Source organism: Heptranchias perlo, chromosome 8 (genome assembly GCF_035084215.1).
Source record: "Heptranchias perlo isolate sHepPer1 chromosome 8, sHepPer1.hap1, whole genome shotgun sequence".
Classification (NCBI taxonomy): Eukaryota; Metazoa; Chordata; class Chondrichthyes; order Hexanchiformes; family Hexanchidae; genus Heptranchias; species Heptranchias perlo.
Genome location: NC_090332.1, coordinates 6,628,832 through 6,647,591, shown reverse-complemented (window position 1 = coordinate 6,647,591; position 18,760 = coordinate 6,628,832). Strand labels below are relative to the sequence as shown.

The window sequence follows — 18,760 nt, the reverse complement described above, 5'->3', positions numbered from 1 at the left end:
CTCTCTCTCTCTTTCTTCTGTGCTGTCAAACTGTTTATCCAACATCCAGTTTTGGATGAACTTTCCTCCAGTTAAACATTGGGAAGACCAAAGACCATCTTTGCCCTCCGCCACAAACTCCGTACCCTTAACAATGACTCCATCCCCCTCCCCAGTAACTGTCTCAAGTTGAATTACAATGTTCTCAAGCTTGGATCCTACTTGACCCCGAGCTGAGCTTCCAACCATATATCCTCTCCATCAAAAAGGCTGTCTACGTCTAACTCCATCACAATGCCTGCATCTGCACCTACCTCAGCCCATATACCCTGAAACGCTCATCCATGCCTTTGTCACCTCCAGACTTGAATATTCGATGCTCTAGTGGCCGGCCTCCCATCCTCTATGCTGTGTAAACTTAAGCTCATCCAAAATTCCGCTGCCCGTATCCTATCCCGCACTAAGTTCTGCTTACCCATCACCCCTGTACTTGCTGACCTACATTGGTTCTCAGCCTGTCCCCACTCCAATTTAAAATTCTTATCCTCAAGTTTAAATCTCTTCACGGCCTCACCCCTCCTTACTTCTAACCTCCTTTAGCCGTATAACCCCGCCTGAACTCTCCGTTCCCCGCCTCGGGCCTCGTGAATTCCACTTTCCCTTCGCCCCACCATTGACGGCCGTGCCTTCAGCCCTACACACTAGAATCCCCTCTCTAAACTCCTCCACATCCCCCTGCTACTTAAAACTCACTTCTTTGACCAAGCTTTTGGCCACCCCTCCCAACATCACCTCCTTTGACTTGACGTCCATTCTTTTGGTTATTCTTCTGAAGTACTTTGGGATTTTTTTTACGTTAAAAGTTTTAAATAAATGCAAGTTGCTGTAGGTGATTTTCGTAAGTTATTTCCTCCCTCTCTCTTTTTGGTGGGGAAGGAAGAAAGAATACTACTTTACATTTAAATCATCAGTTAACCTGCACAGATGGAAATGCCCACTGAGCAGCAAAGACACCAAACCAGCTTGGTCAACTAAATCGAAGGAAAATATTCAAGATTTTAAAAACATGCAAGTATGACGTGGATAAAGAGTTACATTTTGTACATGTGTGTTATCAATCTTATTTGGGAACAGCTGATACTTGGATTTCAGTGAAGCATAATGGTAAGTGTGTGAAAATTTCTTACTAAGGAACTACAATTATATTTATTGTTCTTCCAAGCCGTGGGTTTGTAATGGTCAAAGCAATCTGAAATGGGTACTGACACATTAAATCATGTTGACTTAATTGTGATTTCCCTTGCGTGATACCAATACGGTTAGTGACAACTGTTGGGTGTTTAATTTTGAAGTAAATATCCATTTTGAATTGAGCCAAGCATCAGGGGGAATGCTGCATTGTCAGAGGGTGTCAAACTCCTGCAAAAAGACATTAAAAATGTCATGGTACTAGTAGGGAGTTCTACTGATGCCCTGACCAAAATTCTTCCTTCAACCACTACCAAAACAGATTAACTGTAGGATCTTGCTGTGTGCAAACATTGCCCACATTCATTTATCTGACAGTGACTGCACTTCAAAGTAATTTGTGTGAAGTGTCGTGGGACATATGAAAATCATTTTAAGCTGTTAGAAAAATGCAAGTTCTTCCACAGAACAGATGCACAAACTAGGTAACAGAATGTATGTGGAAGCATCCCATCACAATGTTAACAATTATATAAATCCAAATTTTCATGGGGGGAGAATGTGGTGAAGAGTAAGGAGGGAAAAATTAATGAATGGGACTCTACGGCCATTTGTTGTGGCAAAGGCCACTCTTTGAGACACAAAAAAAATGAAACATCTTGTGTAGCACTGTTGTTAAACAAAGTGCTGCAAATGAATAGACACAAATGTTCTGGCTGATAATGCTACCCTCTTACAGAAAAAAATCTTCAGCCAGACAGAGGACAGTATGTGAGCCCAAAGAAAAACTGCAACAAAAATATCCGACAAGCTAGAAACACTGACCCAATAGATGTCCTTAAACTCACTCAGGTTATATAAGTTATAAAGACATGGATGAATCAATATACATAAACAGGATTGCTTAATTTGATTACACTGATAGCAATACATCACTATGGGCAAAATTAGATACAACTTGTTATCAACTGACAATGGTCTCAATGCCAGAAAACAAAACAAGACAGGCATCGTGTAAACCACGCTGATGTCTGTCCCTAGCCTGACCCCTTTCCCGCAAATCAGCTGCGCTGAAATGCACTCTAAGCTAATTACGGGTGTGCATATTCCACTGAATCTAGGTGTCCATCAAACTTTCTGCTTATAAACAAATTTTAAAAAACATTTTCAACACTTGAATTTAAGGAAATGTCAACATTAAGGATCAGGAAAAGTACCAGATAAATTTATTTTGTTTAATATTTCTAGAAACAGCTGAGTGCACTGGACACAGCAAAGGCTACAGGCTCAGACAACATCCCAGCTGTAGTGTTGAAGACCTGTGCTCCAGAACTTCTTGGGCCCCTAATCAAGCTATAACACTGGCATCTATACGACAATCAGGAAAACAGCCCAGGTATGTCCTATCCACAAAAGTCAAATCTAACCTGGCCAATTACTGCCCCATCAGCCTACTCCCATTCAACAGCAAAGTGATGGAAGGAATAGTCATCAGTGCTATCAAAAGGCACTTAATCACCAATTACCTGCTCACTAAAGTTCAGACTGGATTCCACCAGGACCACTCGGCTCTAGACCTCATTACACGACACAAGACCTGAATTACAGGGGTTAGGTGAGAGTTAGTGCTCTTGACATCAAAGCAGCATTCAACCAAGTGTAGCTTCAAGGAGCCCTAGCAAAAATTTTCAGGGGAAAACTCTCCAGTGGCTGGTCATACCTAGCACAATGGAAGATGGCTGTGGATATTGAAGGCAATAATCTCAGCCCCAGGCCATTGGTGCAGGAGTTCCTCAAGGCAACGTCCTAGGTCCAACTATAGAATTGGGGCTGTTCATTCATGACTCCAATACGTTCAGCTCCTTTTGCAATTCCTCAGATAATGGAGCAGTCTATGCCCACATGCAACAAGACTTGTACAACATCCAAGCTTGGTCTAATAAATGGAAATAACATTCATGTCACACAAGTGCCAGACAACAACCATCTCCAACGAGAGCGCCTAACCACCTCTTCAATGGCATTACCATCACCGAGTACCCCACCATCAACATCTTGGTGATCACCATTGATCAGAAATTCAACTAGACCAGCCACGTAAATGGCATCGCTACTAGAGCAAGTCAGAGGCTGGGTATTCTTCGTTGAGTGGCTCAGCTCCCAACTCCCCAAAGCCTCTCCACTACCTACAAGGCACAAGTCAGGAATGTGATGGAATACTCTCCACTTGCCTGTATGGGAACAGCTGCAACAACACAAGACGCTCGATACTATCCAGGACAAAGCAGTCCGTTTGATCAGCACGTTATCCACTAACCCAAATATCCACTGCCTCCACCACCGGCATACTGTGGCTGCAGTGTGTACTATCTAAAAGGATGCACTGCAGCAACTCACCAAGGCTTCTTCGGCAACACCTCCCAAAACCACGACCTCCACCACTTAGAAGGACAAGGGCAGCAGGCGCATGGGAACACTATCACTCCTAAGGTCGCCACAAGTCACACACCAACCCAACACGGGACATGTATCGTCGTTCCTTTATCATCGCTGGGTCAAATCCTGGAACTCCCTATCTAATAGCATTGTGGGAACTGCAGCAGTTCAAGAAGGCAGCCCACCACTTCTCAGGGCAACTAGGAATGGGCAATAAGAGCTGGCCTTGCCAGCGACGACCACATCCTGATAATGAATTTTTAAAAACTGGAGGCATTAAAATTTGCTTAAACCTCAAAACCCATTAATACTGAAAAACCATCCAGTGTCTCTTTTCCTTTCCCTAGTACACTGTCGGAATCCATCTTTCTAAATAGTATTTTACGGATTGCATGCAAGGTTAAAAGTTAGCATTACGAAATTGTGGTCTATACAGGAATATCGTCTCCCTTCAGCTCTTCATGATGCTTTCTGCATTCGAGGTGGGTCAATATTTTAGTTAAATTTGGAAGCTTTCCACCACAAATATTTAATCCAATCTAGCTTTAAAAAACTCTAAGCTTCCATTTGAAAGCAAAACACAAATATTACATTTCAAACACAGTATCTAAACACACACTGCAAATCTGGAACATCTCAAGCACTGTAAAATGCCTAACTAGCAACAGATGCATATTATTTATTGTATGTACCAAAAAGGTATTTTCAAGATTAGGGCTTTCCACTTACATTAGCAGCCTTATCATACCAAGGCTTACCCAAGGTCCCCAGTTCACTTCCCTGCACACAGTACATATTTCATCTCATTCAGTAACGTCCCCCCACCCACCTCCCTGAGCAAAGAAATTCACTTTTAACCACTTACTCCACAGGGAAAGAGAAAGGTACTCCTGTTTGGGACAAAGCTCGAGGTTCTTCAGAGGCTACCGTATCAAACTTAAGAGATGGTGCAGTAAATTAACCTTGGGAAGAGGCACTCATCACTGGGAAGTCGTGAATGCCTGCGCTGGAATGCAAAACCGGGTATGGTACACAACCTGTGGTTTAATACAGCAGCGGGAAGAAACGGCACCCCTTAGCTATTAATCCAAAACCCATTGATTAAGAACTAAGGACCTCCCAATGGCTCAGTTGGTAAGTGCACTGTCCAATGTGGAACTGAGCCACACATGAAGGAATTTCAACAGACATAATACATTTTCCAAATCATCAATTAATTCGCCCTCTCTCTTTGTAGGCAAAAGATGAGGAACTGCAAAAAAGGGGAAGGACTACTCCATTTGTATCAACGCTGAACACAGTCATAATATGCACTGCAGGGAAGTTATCTGAAAGCTTATACCACGCATCCAGACTGGCATTTCCAACCAAACACTTATTGCTCATGGGTTGAAAGCAAGGTAGAATACAGCATAATTTCTGCTGTTTTAAACTGAAAACATGTGCATAGCAGTGCTGACAGATACGAATCAATGACAAAACTCCCTACACGGGCTAATCAGTTCAGCATATGAAATGGAAAATTCCACTGGTTCTGCAGCCACTTTGGTTGTCAAAGCATCAGTGTTGCTTTGAAATCAGCGTACAAAGAATGTTTTTGCAGCACAATTTCATGAAATGTGGAATTGGTTACAAAAGGAAACTAGGATTTTTTTGGCAGTTTAGGCCAGCAATAAAATAAAGTCAAGTACAGATGGTTGAGGTACAGCATGCTACTATGGTGTTGGCCTAATTCTACAATACATGCAACTATCACATGGCTTAGCTGCAACAGCTATTCAAAGAATTTAGTTAATACAACTCAATTTGGTCTTCAAACCTGAGCATGGTACATCAGGTCCTGGACCAATTTCCCAAGGAAAAATTGCCCCACAGCTTGTGCCAGCAATCCAGTGAGCCTTTAGGTGTGGTCACCTGAACCAAATTTGCTTTTACTGGCATTTACAATTGATCTTTGTTCCAAAATAGTCTTGTAGCAGCTGCTTAACAAGAACATGCAACAGATGAAAAAAAACCTCAAGTATAGCACGATATAATGTGTAGAGCAACAAAATTAATTACATAAATCCAATGTACGAAGGAGTGCAAATCAACCAGATGCAAAGCCGACAACTTCTTGAAATCACCAAATTCATTTCAATTATCAAGTGACACAATACAACGTGGTGTCCAGAAAGCTCCCTCCAGTAGCATAAAACAGACGAAACAACTCACAATTGTATAGCACCTTCAACGTAGTAAAACGTCCCAAAGCGCTTCACAGAAGCGTAATCAAGACAAAATTTAACACTGAGCCACATAAGGAAATATTAAGACAGGTGACCAAGAGCTAAGTCAAAGAGGTAGATTTTAAGGAGTGTCTTAAAAGGAGGAGAGAGGGGCAGAGAGGATAACGGAGAGAATTCCAGAGCTTAGGACCTAGGTAGCTGAAGGCACGGCTGCCAATGGTGGAGCGATGAAAATCGTGGATGCACAAAGGGTCAGAATCTGAGGAGCACAGAGATCTCATAGGGTTGAAGGAAGTTAGAGTTATATTCTACATTACAGCTCTGGTACACGTCCATAGTCCTTGGATTGTGCTAAGGATCAGAACTGGATCTTGCGCTCATATTTAGCTGTAATGGACTTTCTCCCTCATACGAGCGTGTTCAACATAATTCCAAATAAAACCCAACAGCTAGCAATTCAGAAGAGATAGTTGCTCAATAGATCTGTATTTAAAAATGCTACCTCCACAGTTCAAAAAACGTCCAGCCATTACTTGCTCATCCAATGACCAAAAACACCCATTAGAATCTAAAAGCTTTGCAATCAATACATAAATAGACTGCAATTTCAATACCATTACAGTAGCTCTGCATCAAAAGGAGAAAATCAAATCTCAAAACTGTCTTTAAAAAAAATCTCTTCTCCATCATCCTGGGAACAAAAAAAACCAAGAGATTCCCCTCTTGGCTCAGTGAGTACTTGAACCATATAAACCAGATGGCCCAACATTTGATTCTTAGTCGACGGAAGTTAGCTGATCTCAGTGGAACGGCAATAGAAAGGTGCCACAATCAGCCTCGGCGCCAGTGGGTTCGGTAAGAGATAATAGATTGATTTTAACAATTTCAGACATTAGCTCTCTGTCTGATTCTCCCATTCACATTCCACTGCATTCCTTCCATTTTAGAGCGATTTTATTCACCTTTTGGCTTTCTAATGACTTTTCACTACCCAGATGATGGCCTTTCCACAAGAAACCAAGCACTTCTCACTCCTTTCCACTATTGTAAGATCTAATTGCTCCCCAGTAAATGTATTAGTTGCCTCTTTGTAAAATTAGCATATCTACATTATCTCCCTAACCCACCTGCTTCTGTGTCTTGGTCAGTCCTATAAAGGGTCTCTTCTGCTTATCTGTAACAGTTTTAAGGAAGCATCTCCTCTTGCAACACGTATTTCCATCATTTATTGTTTTTATTTTGGATTTCCAGCAAACGCTGGTTTTCTTTTCCCAATCTCTGTCTGGGTTGCAAGGCTTAGGCCATGCTTATCTGTTTGCCTAAGAAGTTAAGATAAAGTTCGGAACCGTTAAACCTCCAAAGTTATTGTTTATCGCTTCTGAATTCAGATTTTGGATTTAGGTGCCAATTATCTAGAAGTTTTATGTACACATCCTCCACTATTAGCTTTTGCCAAAGGAAATGCCAAACATATGACATGCACAGCTCCCAGCAGAATCACTGTTGAATGAAATCCTCCCTCCCCCACCAGTCATGTGCATAGATACACAATCCCTTTGTAGCATTCTTATACTTACTTCATTCTAACCTAGTGACCCATTTACCACAACCACTCCCTGGAAACCCACTCAGCAATGAGTTAATCTGATGAAAGAACTCACAGCAATAAACGAATCACAGCAGTGTATTGTGGAAGGGATGAGAACTGCTCAGCCATCTCCTTCAGCTGAAAAATTACTGATCTCACTGCAATTTTGAAAAGTTTGCACCTTTATATGTTTTAAAAATCTGCAAGAATTTTAACAAGTTGTTTTTATACAAAGGTTTTTTTTCCAACCAAATGTACACAAGTGTACAGATGTAATGTGAATTGTTGATTTTTCCCTCCACTTTTCATACAAAAATAGTCCAGCCTCTGCCCCATACCGCCTTCTGCTAGCATAGCAGGAACCATGGACACAAGCTCACTTCCTACCACTCCGTAGCACAAACTTTTTAAACTCAATGCATATGGGCAGGTTATGTGGGGGTTGGGGGGAAATATCACAGCCAAACCGGTTCCTAATCAATATCCAGTGACCTGCTAGCAAGTGCAACTGTATGGACGTCATGCAGAGTTAATGGCCGAGACTGTCCCGTGATTGAATCACCCTGCTGACACTCATTGTTTGGGTTCACACAGGAAGCATGGGTACTTGGAAGTTATAGGAGGGTGTCCAGCTTCTGTGGAACTGTACTTCAGCATGAATCAGGGCCATCAGCAATGGCCAGGGGAAAGTGCAGTAGATAATTTCACCCAATAACAATTTTGTTTTAGACATCAAATGCCTGAAACATTTTGGTGCAATAATGTAAGTTAGGAAGGGAAAGGCCGATAGAGGTTGTGAAAATTTTGATAGACTATTTCACAGAACTTGAGACTTCCACACTCCTTCCCCAGCTATGTACACAGTCAAGTCTGCATAACATAAGAATCTGTTGATATTTGAAATAGACAATTTGGTACTAAACTACCAATGTAACTAAACATTTTAGTCCGATACTTCAAAATCACATCTAAAATGAGTGCTTGCAGGGATATCTTCCAACTAATTCCTCAAAACAATCCCCAAATTGCATAATAAAACAATTGCATAACAAATACTGTGTTCAAGTTTGAATAATGTAAGAAAAGCACTGTAAACAGATTACTGTACAACAGGATAAATGCACTACATTACTTATGGGAGACAAACACAGAAGAGAAGTTTACATAGAAACTTTTAGTGAACAGATGGTCCAAAGTCTCAAACGTCAAAAGAACATCTTGTCTTTTGTGGAAAAAATGATTGACATTAACACTTGTTCTTTGTTTTTCTGTTTCAATTAGAATCATAGAATGGTTATGTCACAGAAGGAGGCCATTCGGCCCATTGAGCCCATGCCGGCTCTTTGTAAAAGCAATCCAGTTAGAACCATTTCCCCGCTCTTTCCATAGCCCTGCAATTATTTTCCCTTCAAGTATTTATCCAATTCATTTTGGAAAGCCACGATTGAATCAGTTTCCACCACCCTTTCAGGCAGTGCATTCCAGATCATAACTACTCCCTGCGTAAAAATGTTTTTCCTCATGTCGCTTTGGTTCTTTCGCCAATCACCTTAAATCTATGTCCTCTGTTCTCGACCCTTCCACCAATGGGAACAGTTTCTCTTTATTTGCTTTTACCACACGATTTTGAATACTTCTGTCAAATCTCCTCTCAACCTTCTCTGCTCTAAGGAGAACAATCCCAGCTTCTCCAGTCTATCTACGTAACTGAAATTTTTATTTTAAAATCATAAATTTTGATGACATTAAGGGGGTATTAACTTCCACAAGTCACAGACACAATATAAGGAAGTTGAACCAACACCAGCTGAAATCAATCATCAACTTTAAGGTGCATCAGCATCAACTGTAAGTCAGTGGAAGGGTAACTAAATTGTCAAGCCAGTACCAATGATGTCGTAACAAGGTGTTCAAAATTTTTAAAAACAGACCAAGATAGACACTGAAAATTAAGGATTTTAATCATGATTTCTTTTGTCCATTTTTAATAAGGGTTCTGATGAAACAGCATCACTACAGCTATATTTTTTCACACCAATTTAAATTTTTCCATTTTTAACAGCCATCCATATCTTTCAGTGTGAAGATGTTAATCTGCAGCCAGTTGTGGCCACTTTCATGTCATGCAACTATGAATTTAGCATCAGGCTGCTCAAACTAATTTTACGGATGAGCCTTGCAGCTAGTTGAAGAGACTTTCATCTCATTAATCTGGGCTGGGTGCAAAACGAGGCTGGATCCAATCCCTGTAAAGCACTTCGGGGCAAAGTTAAAGCAATAATAAAGTCATAAATTCTGTGCTAACAATGGCATCATGGATCAATGTGAAGCCCACTGGAAGTTATCATCAGCACAGAAACCCACTACTGGCATGACAGAAAACTCAATAAAAGCAACATGAAGTATAAATATAAAAGATACTAAAGAGCAATTTTAAGGCAATCTAATATCAGGGATTATACACATATCTATAAAAAATGATAAATAAATACCTGCAAGGTATCTGTTTCAATCTATACCACATCTAGATAATTGTATCAATTATTCTTTTAATTAAAGAGATTCTCCCTATCCTGCACCATTTTACTGTTTTCACAGTAAAGCAAGATAACAGTGATGGTTAACCAGGATTACTTAAATCTCCACATTTATATGGTTCCATATTTGACAACTGACTTTTGGTGGGGGGGGGGGGGGGAGGGAAGAGGAGACAAGAGAAGGTGCTGACAAAATTCTGGACAATACACTTACCCGTGCAGGCAATTAGCTACTAATTGGAAAGCAGATGTGGATTTCCCCCTTTCCTTATGACTTTGATCATTGTTAGACACCTATTTTTCTTTCCAGAGTTCTGCATCATTTTGGGGTATAGAAATCACCAAGAGCCATAATTCCACACTGAAAATATTAGCTTTGTATAAAAAATATTAACCACTTCTAAAATAAATAAGTAGATAACATATTCTGCCAAATAATTTCATGAACCCTCTAAAGGAATGAAAAAACAAAAAAAAACTTAGTGTGGTACATGACTGTGATGAGCACAATTACCCCCTTGTCCATCAAATATCAAATTTTAGTCATGTTCTAATAAAACATAATGGTAATAAGCCAACAGTGGTAACCATGCAGAAAATAAATTGGATTTAATGCATCAAGATGGATACAAAACAATTTTGCAAAATGGATGAGGGTATTTTTTGGGGTAGGCAAAGCTGAATAAAGGATACATTCAAGCAACTGAATTAGAAGTGCTGTATAACCACATCAGTCAACCAAATTCCAAAAAGGAATGCAAAACCTTGGCCTGGAATGCATGAGATTTCAATTTGAAACCATTCCTCACATTCCCAGGAGAGAACTCGAAGTCCGTACTACAGGGTATTGAATATCTCCTATATTTATAAATGAAAGTTGTTCTTCTTTGCTGCCTAGAATACTAGACGCATTTTCAAAGAAAGGTAACTTTACTACTGGCACAATAGCCTCCATATAAACTGGGATTGCAGGGGAAGAGGGAAGGAAAGAGGGCGAAAACTTTAAATAAACCTAATGAAGCATTACTGCAAACTGACATTTGCTTAAAGGCACTGACGATCTGTTCAGCGTGCACTCAGTCTACCAATTCTCAAACAAAAATAACACGTTTTTAGCAATGACTGCTCAAAGATTTCCACTGAGATTAAGCAGCAGTAGGAAGTGGTTACTTTTGGACACATGATTATTTGATTTTTAAAAAAGACAACCTGCAATGTGCTCAAGGAAAACCTTTGCAAAGAAAACTCAGCATCTTCTACAGTTTAGCTAAACATTAAATATACAATGTAAATTCCACTTGCTATTGCATCTCTCACAAACTAATCGAATGACCACAGCAGAATGCATAAACTGCCCTAGTTGCTCTTAAAGAATGTAACTACTTTAGAACAAATTGAATTTATATAAAGATAATACTTCTGTCTTAGAATGAATCTCCTGAAACTGAAGGACTTGTTGGAATGCTCATCCTTGGCATTTTCCAACAACTTGAATTTATAAACTTTTCAAGTTTACTATGCCATTATACTAAGTGCACATTGAGACAGTCTAGTTATTCTGGCAGCATTAGGAAAAGTCTGATTCAATTTGTAAGATTGTTTATACACTCTCAACATCAGCCAACTGAAGTCTGAGACAAAGCAACATAGCTCCTTTAGTGCAAAGGAGGCCCACACCAAAGTCCAACATCTATTGATGTTCCTCTTTCCCTCATAATAAAAAGGGACAGATTTCATTGGCACTCAAACTTATGACGCCTTTGAATTATTTATTTTTTTCAAAAAAAAGGTAGAATTGACAAAATTTAAAAATTGGCAATTCAAGATCAGCCAAAAGGACTGCATAGTAATGAATCCAGAGATGGTGAATTAATGTGCTCAGTATATAATGACAGTGTGGATTAGGCCAGGAAAATGGAAGCATTACTTTTGCTTTTTAAACAGCTCAAATCATTTCCACTGCTGGCAATGTAGCAAAACGCCATACAGACCAGAAGAATCGTAGAATGATGCAGCACAGAAGGCAGCCATTCGGCCCATTGTGCCTGTGCTGGCTCTTTGAAAGAGCTATCCAATTAGTCCCATTCCCCTGCTCTTTCCCCATAGCCCTGTAAATTTTTCCCCTTCAAGTATTTATCCAATTTCCTTTTGAAAGTTATATTGAATCTGCTTCCAATACCCTTTCAGGCAGTGCATTCCAGATCACATCAACTCGCTGCGTAAAAAAATGTATCCTCATGTCACCTCTGGTTCTTTTGCCAATTACCTTAAATTAATTTCCTCTGATTACTGACTCTTTTGCCACTGGAAGTAGTTTCTCCTTTTTTTCTCTCAACGTCCAGGAACACCGACTTTAAAATTCTCATCCTGTTTTCAAAACCCTCCATAGCTTCGCCCCTCCCTATCTCTGTAACCTCCTCCTCCAGCCCTACAACCTTCCGAGATCACTGCACTCCTCCAATTCTTGCCTATTGTGCATCCCCCGATTTTAAGCGCTCCACCATTGGTGGCCGTGTCTTCAGCTGTCTAGGCCCTAAGCTCGAATTCCCTCCCTAAACCTCTCCGCCTCTCTATCTCTCTCTCTCCTTTAAGAAACTCCTCAAAACCTCTCTCTTTGACCAAGCTTTTACTCACCTGTCCTAATATCTCCTTATGTGGCTCGGTGTCAAATTTTGTTTGGTAATCGCTCCTGAGATGCGCCTTTGGACGTTTTGCTACGTTGAAGGTGCTATATAAATGCAAAGTCATTATTATTTACTCTATCAAAACCCTTCATGATTTTGAACACCTATCAAATCTCCCTTTAAACTTCTCTGCTCTGAGGCGAACAACCCCAATATCTCTAGTCGTTCCATGTAACTGAAGTCTTTTATCCCTGGTAGCATTCTTGCAAATCTCTTCTGCAGCCTCTCTATGCCCTTGACATCTTTCCTGAAGTGTGGCCCCCAGAATTGGTCACAATACTCCAGCTGGGGCCTTACCAGTGTTTTATAAAGGTTTAGCATCACTTCCTTGCTTTTGTACTTTATGTCTCTATTTATAAAGCCAAGGATCCCATATGCCTTCTTAACAGCTTTCTCAGCTTGTCCTGCTACCTTCAAAGACTTGTCGACATACACCCCCAGGTCTCTCGGTTCCTGCACTCCCTTTAAAATTGCACCATTTAGTTTATATTGCCTCTCCTCATTCTTCCTACCAAAATGAATCACTTCACACTTCTCTACGTTAAATTTCATCTGCTATGTGTCTGCCCATTTCACCAGTCTGTCTAAGTCCTCTTGAAGTCTGTTACTATCCTCTTCACTGTTTACTACATTTCCAAGTTTCATGTCATCTGCAAACTTGGAAATTATGCATTGTATACCCAAGTTCAGGTCATTAATATATATCAAAAAGAGCAGTGGTCCCAACACCGATCCCTGGGGGACACCACTGCACACTTCCCTCCAGTCTGAAAAACAACTGTTCACCAATACTCCCTGCTTTCTGTCCCTTAGCCATTTTTGTATCCACACAGCCACTGCCCCTTTAATCTCATGAGCTTCATTCAAAAAAAAAATTCTCTACCCTTGATCTGAACCCTTTCACACCCAGCATAATCGTGTGAGGTGACTGTATTAATGCAAAAACACTCAATTCCAAAAAAAAACAAGCCGAAGATGTACCTCCTTCCTAGATCAGCACCCCTTCCCCCTCCAGGCTTCGCCTCTGCAAACTACCATATGGGAAGCACAATTCTTGCCCACTACTCCAAAAAGGGGGGGGGGACGGACTTCTGACTTAACCAATCTGCTTAACTGGTGCACATCTTTTTGAATACTACTTACTTCCGCTTGTCACTTAACTTTCCATACACTTATGTGAAGCACTTTAGGATGCTTCTTTACATTAAAAGGCACTATATAAATGCAAGTTGTTGACTACAGACTTTGGCATTAGCCAAATATTTTTAGGTTGTTCTGCAATCAGATTTTTACTCAGCTATATTTCAGTTAAATGGATAAAAGTGTACCACAGCGCCACACTTTCCTTAAATCCATTAAAATCTTGAAGACAGCAAATTGACAGCGTGGTTTCCCTGGGTCTCATGACTTCAGACCTGCTCTCAGGCTGGGCGAAAGTTACAGCCCAGATTTTTGATGTAACCATTCCAAGACAGCCTCAGCCTGTGACGTCAATGGAGTAACCTAGCTAGCAGGGAGACCTGATCTGGTGTACCTCCTTGTCGGTAAGAAGACATTTCTTTTTTTAAAAAAAGAGTATCAGTGCATTTTCGCCCCCCACTAAAAAAAATGGGGGTGTACCCTGGATAAAAAATACTTCAACTTACCTTCTCCTCGTCAGAAATTAGCAGCTCCTTCACTAAGGATGTGTGATAGAAGTAACAAGATTTCACCACATACGTGCAACATTCACAAGAAAGCCTTGCGTTGCACCTTAGGAACACTAACCAATTTGCTACGGATTATTGATCTCATTCCAAATATGAGCTCCCTAGTGACAACTGCCATTGTACTTGTTAGTCAACAACATTGTAGATCGGTCCAGTGTTAAGGGTGACAACAGAGTACTGGCAGTATGTTGCACACAAACTTCAAAAATGAACTCTTCAATCCTCCACTTTATGTGGCAGAAGCAAAAGAAATACATCTCTTGTTTGAAAGGCTAGGATACAGGTCCAAGATGCCAGCTTGTCCAAGTGTATGGGTTCATACGTGGAGGTCAGTTATTCAACTGCAGACGGATCATATTATTCATCTGTCTGATCATCAGACAGATCCTGTCTTCGCCTAACTTCCACAGCTCTAAAGAAAAAGCTGGAAAACACTGATGTGCATGACACAAAAATCTTTCCTCGATCATAAACAGTAGGAAGGAAAACAGTTTGCAACTTCTCCCTTGCTAATTCTATTAGTGCTGTTTGTGCATTCATTTCACAGCAAGCATTATAAATTGTAAAACAAAGGAGTTGGGAGAAAGGAAGTGAGAAATGGATTTCTACCACAGACATTCCCTCTGCATGTAATCGTATTTAATTACTTGGAAGTGGTATTAACAAAACTAGTTTTGCCACTCCAAGATACTTTTTAAAAAAAAATATGGTTAAACTTATCCCATCTCTCCTCTTGCCCTCTGAGCTCATCCTGTCCATCGCACCCACCTTTTGCTCCTTTGAACCTGTTCCCACTAAACTGCTGACCATCCAATTTCCTTTCCTGACCTTCATACTAGCTTACATTGTAAATGGTTCCCTCTCCTAAGGTGCTGTCCCCCTTTCAGAACTACCATTATCACCCCTTCCTCAAAAAAAACACAACCATTCCCTCCTTGCAAACTACCTTCCCTCTCCAAAATCCGTGAATCTATTATCACCTCACAAATCTCTGCCTACATTTTCCACAACTCCATGGTTGAATCTCTCCAGTTAAGATTCTGCCCCTGCTACAGCTCTGAATGTCACAAATGGCATCCTCTGTCCTACTCGACCTCTCTGCAGCCTTTGACACAGTCGATCATGCCATTCTCGTCAAACACCGTTCCTCCATGTCTGTTTCCACTCTTGCCTATCTAGCCACAGCACCTCCACCAATGGCTTCTCTTCCCGTCCTGCTTGCTCTGGAGTCATCCAGGGATCTATCTACGGCCCCCTCCTCTTCATCGTCTACAAGCTACACCTCAATGACATCATCCAAAGACAGGTTCCACAGGTATGCTGATGACACCCAGCTCTACCCCGCCAACACCTCTGGACCCCTCCATTGCCTTTGTATTGTCAGCCTGCTTGTCTAATATCCAGACCAGGTTGGGCCACAATTTATATGCAGTTAAACATTGGGAAGACCCCTGCCACAAACTTCATACCCATGCCACCAATCCTGTGCCCCTTCCCGACCACTATCAGTTTGAAGCCGATTGTTCACAACCTCAGCATCTTATCGGACCCTGAGCTGAGCTTCCAAACCTTGCATCATATAGGCCATCTACTTTCACATCCGAAACATCGCCGCCCCTGCCTCAGCCAAACCACTCTATTTATCACCTCCAGATTCAACTATTTCAAAGTTCTCCTGACTGGCCTCTCATTGTCCATCCTCCATAAACTTCAGCTAAACCAAAACTCTGCTGCCTGTATCCTGACTCACACCAAGTCCTGCTCATCCATCATCCTGGTATTCTTTGACCTACAGTAACTGTCAGTCTCCCAACACCATCAATTTAAAATTCTCATCCTCGTGTTCAAATCCCTTCATGGCCTCCCCCCTCCCTGTAACCTCCTCCAGCCCACAATCCTTTGAAAAACTCCTGTGCATCCCCCACTTCCTTCATCCCACCATTGACAGCCGTGTCTTCAGGCGTCTAGACCCTTAGCTCTGGAATTCTCTCCCTAAACCTCTCCATCTCTCTCTGCACCTTTAACACCCTCCTTAAAACCTACCTCTTTGACGAAGCTTTCAGTCAACCTTCCTAATATGTTTGACTTGGCATCAATTCGGAAGGGACTTAAGAGTTCTGTGGGGGGGGGGTGGGGGGGGGGTGGGGGGGGGGGGGGTGGGGGGGGGGGTGGGGGGGGGGGGGGGTGGGGGGGGGGGGGGGGGAGGAGGAGGAGGAGGAGGAGGAGTTGTGCAGGGCATGAAGGGGTTAGGGGAAGGAAGGGATGAGGCCATGAAAGGATAAAAACACAAAGACAACAATCTTAAATTGGAGGAACCGAAGCCACTGTAGGTCAGCAAGGACAGGGTGATGAGCAGGAGACCAGACAGGAGAGCACTGCAATAGTCAAGTCTGGAGGTGGTAAGGGCATGGATTAAGATTTCAACAGCAGATGGGCTGAGGCAGGTGATGTTGCAACAGTGGAAGTAGGCAGCCTTTGTGACGAAGATGGTGTGGGGTAAGAAGCTCAGCTCAGAAACCTAATTCAATGAGAAGCGGATTACTGACAGGCTAGAGATGAATTTAAATTTGGGAGGTATGACGTGAAAAAGTTATGAATCCTTTACTGAGGAGTGAAATAATTAAGATAAATTGGGATATTTCTTTTGGCATGGGATTTGCAAAATTGGAATAGCACCAAGATAACATGAGGGAACACATTTACAAATTTTAAAAAAACTAGTAAGAAAGATTACTTTTGAGGACTACAGGGCATTCGATTTCCCCTAATATGCAGTGAAATAAAACATGATATCACTGTGCTTCAAAACAGCCAGTAAAATACAAATTTCAATCACAAGTTTGCCACCTGCCTCTATCCAGGGTATCTGCTATCAACAAAATCAAGCCAAATAACACCCCCACAAAAAAAGTTAGCATTGTACATTAGATGGAATAAATAGAATATTTATCTCCTATATGCCAAACTATTGCAAACCAATATGCAAGTGTTGGTTACTTTCTGAAGGGCTTGGCTTAAAAGAAACAGCTGCACTTTCTATAAAACGAAATAGCATGTCAACAGAATTGAATTTATGTGGGCTAAGAGTGCAAAAGACAAATGTCAATGGAGACTCAGTATTTTCATAGTGCAAGAACTGAAACTGGGGGGGGGGGGGGTGGGGGAATGCGAAAGCAGAAGTAGTAGCAGCATCCACAGCTCCATTCTGCTAGCTGCACACTTATCTGGCCAAGAGTCTCCACCCAGACATTAACCTGTTCTTTTTCTTCACAGATGCTGTGGGGGCCTGTTGTAAATTTCCAGCATATTCTATTTTTATATTATTGATTGCAAAAAATACATGACAAAAAAACATCGTTTGTTCAAACTTGTATCAAATTAAAAAGGGGAAGTTTTGTTTTAAAATGCTTCAATTAAAGGGGGGAATGTAGCGTTGGTGAATAAATAAATCGCCTTTACATCTCACCCTGCTAGTTTCTTTAATAACCTCACCTCTTCCCGTCGCTTCTGCCAGCGGCCGCACGGACTCTCCTCCAAGATTTCACTCTCATCCTCGCTCTCCTCCTCCTCCTCGTCATCCACCTCAGCGGCCGCGTTCATGGCCTCTGCCGTCTTGTCTGCAGTTGCAGCCACTGCTGCCGTCGCTTTTTCCCCTTCCGACATTACCCCTCTTCCCCTCCCCTCCCCTTCCCTCCACACCACACCACACCACACCCCCCTTCAGACCTCCGTTGGAATTGGACTCCACTCACGGCGGACTTACTGCTCAGGGACTCTGAGGTGGGGGGGGGGGGGGGGGTAACCGGAGAGGAGGGTGATTAAAGAAAGACCCAACAGTTGTCGCTGAATGATTGAAACGAGGAGCCGTTTTAAGATATTCTTTTTATGAACGTATTCCCTTCGGCTCCTCTCGGATTTTTCTTTGAAAATCCACGATCTCACAGATCCGTTTTCCTCACCACGCTAATGGCGACCGCAACTGCATCTCCATTCGTCCAGGCGCTCTGACTCACTCAAACAACCCCCGCCCACTTCCCCCCGCAGGCGTCGGACGTCGGCTTGATTGACGTTCGAACAGACCAATCAGCATTCGCCGCACGGCCCACCGGCTTCCAAGTCGGGGGTGGTGGCGGCGGCGGAGGCAGTTGACGTCAGAGCCACCGAGTGGACCATTCCGATTTCCTCCAACGGTTGTGTCACGCGCAAGGCTGCGCGAGCGAGGTGACGTCAGAGAGGGGGGGCGGGACGTTGGCGTCATTCCCTGGTTTGACTGGACGTCTTCCTTGTGACGTAACGCACAAGGGAGACAAGCGCAACCCGGCGATGATTGACAGGTACAATACCCAATCAGCGACTCGCAAAAGGTTGCTTCCCGCAAATCCCAATAAAGGGCTAACCCCCAGGACACATC

At 42.1% G+C, this 18,760-nt stretch overlaps 1 protein-coding gene across 1 annotated transcript in view; it reads right to left on the bottom strand.

Annotated features, from left to right (window-relative positions):
• Window positions 1–18,027, bottom strand: part of nrbp1 (nuclear receptor binding protein 1) — a 66,918-nt gene extending 48,891 nt beyond the window's left edge. The window contains exon 1 of the mRNA XM_067988577.1: window positions 17,842–18,027. Coding sequence (XP_067844678.1) covers window positions 17,842–18,012 — 171 coding nt within the window. The 5' untranslated portion in view covers window positions 18,013–18,027. The remainder of the gene's footprint in view (window positions 1–17,841) is intronic.
• Between the last annotated feature and the right edge of the window lie 733 nt (window positions 18,028–18,760).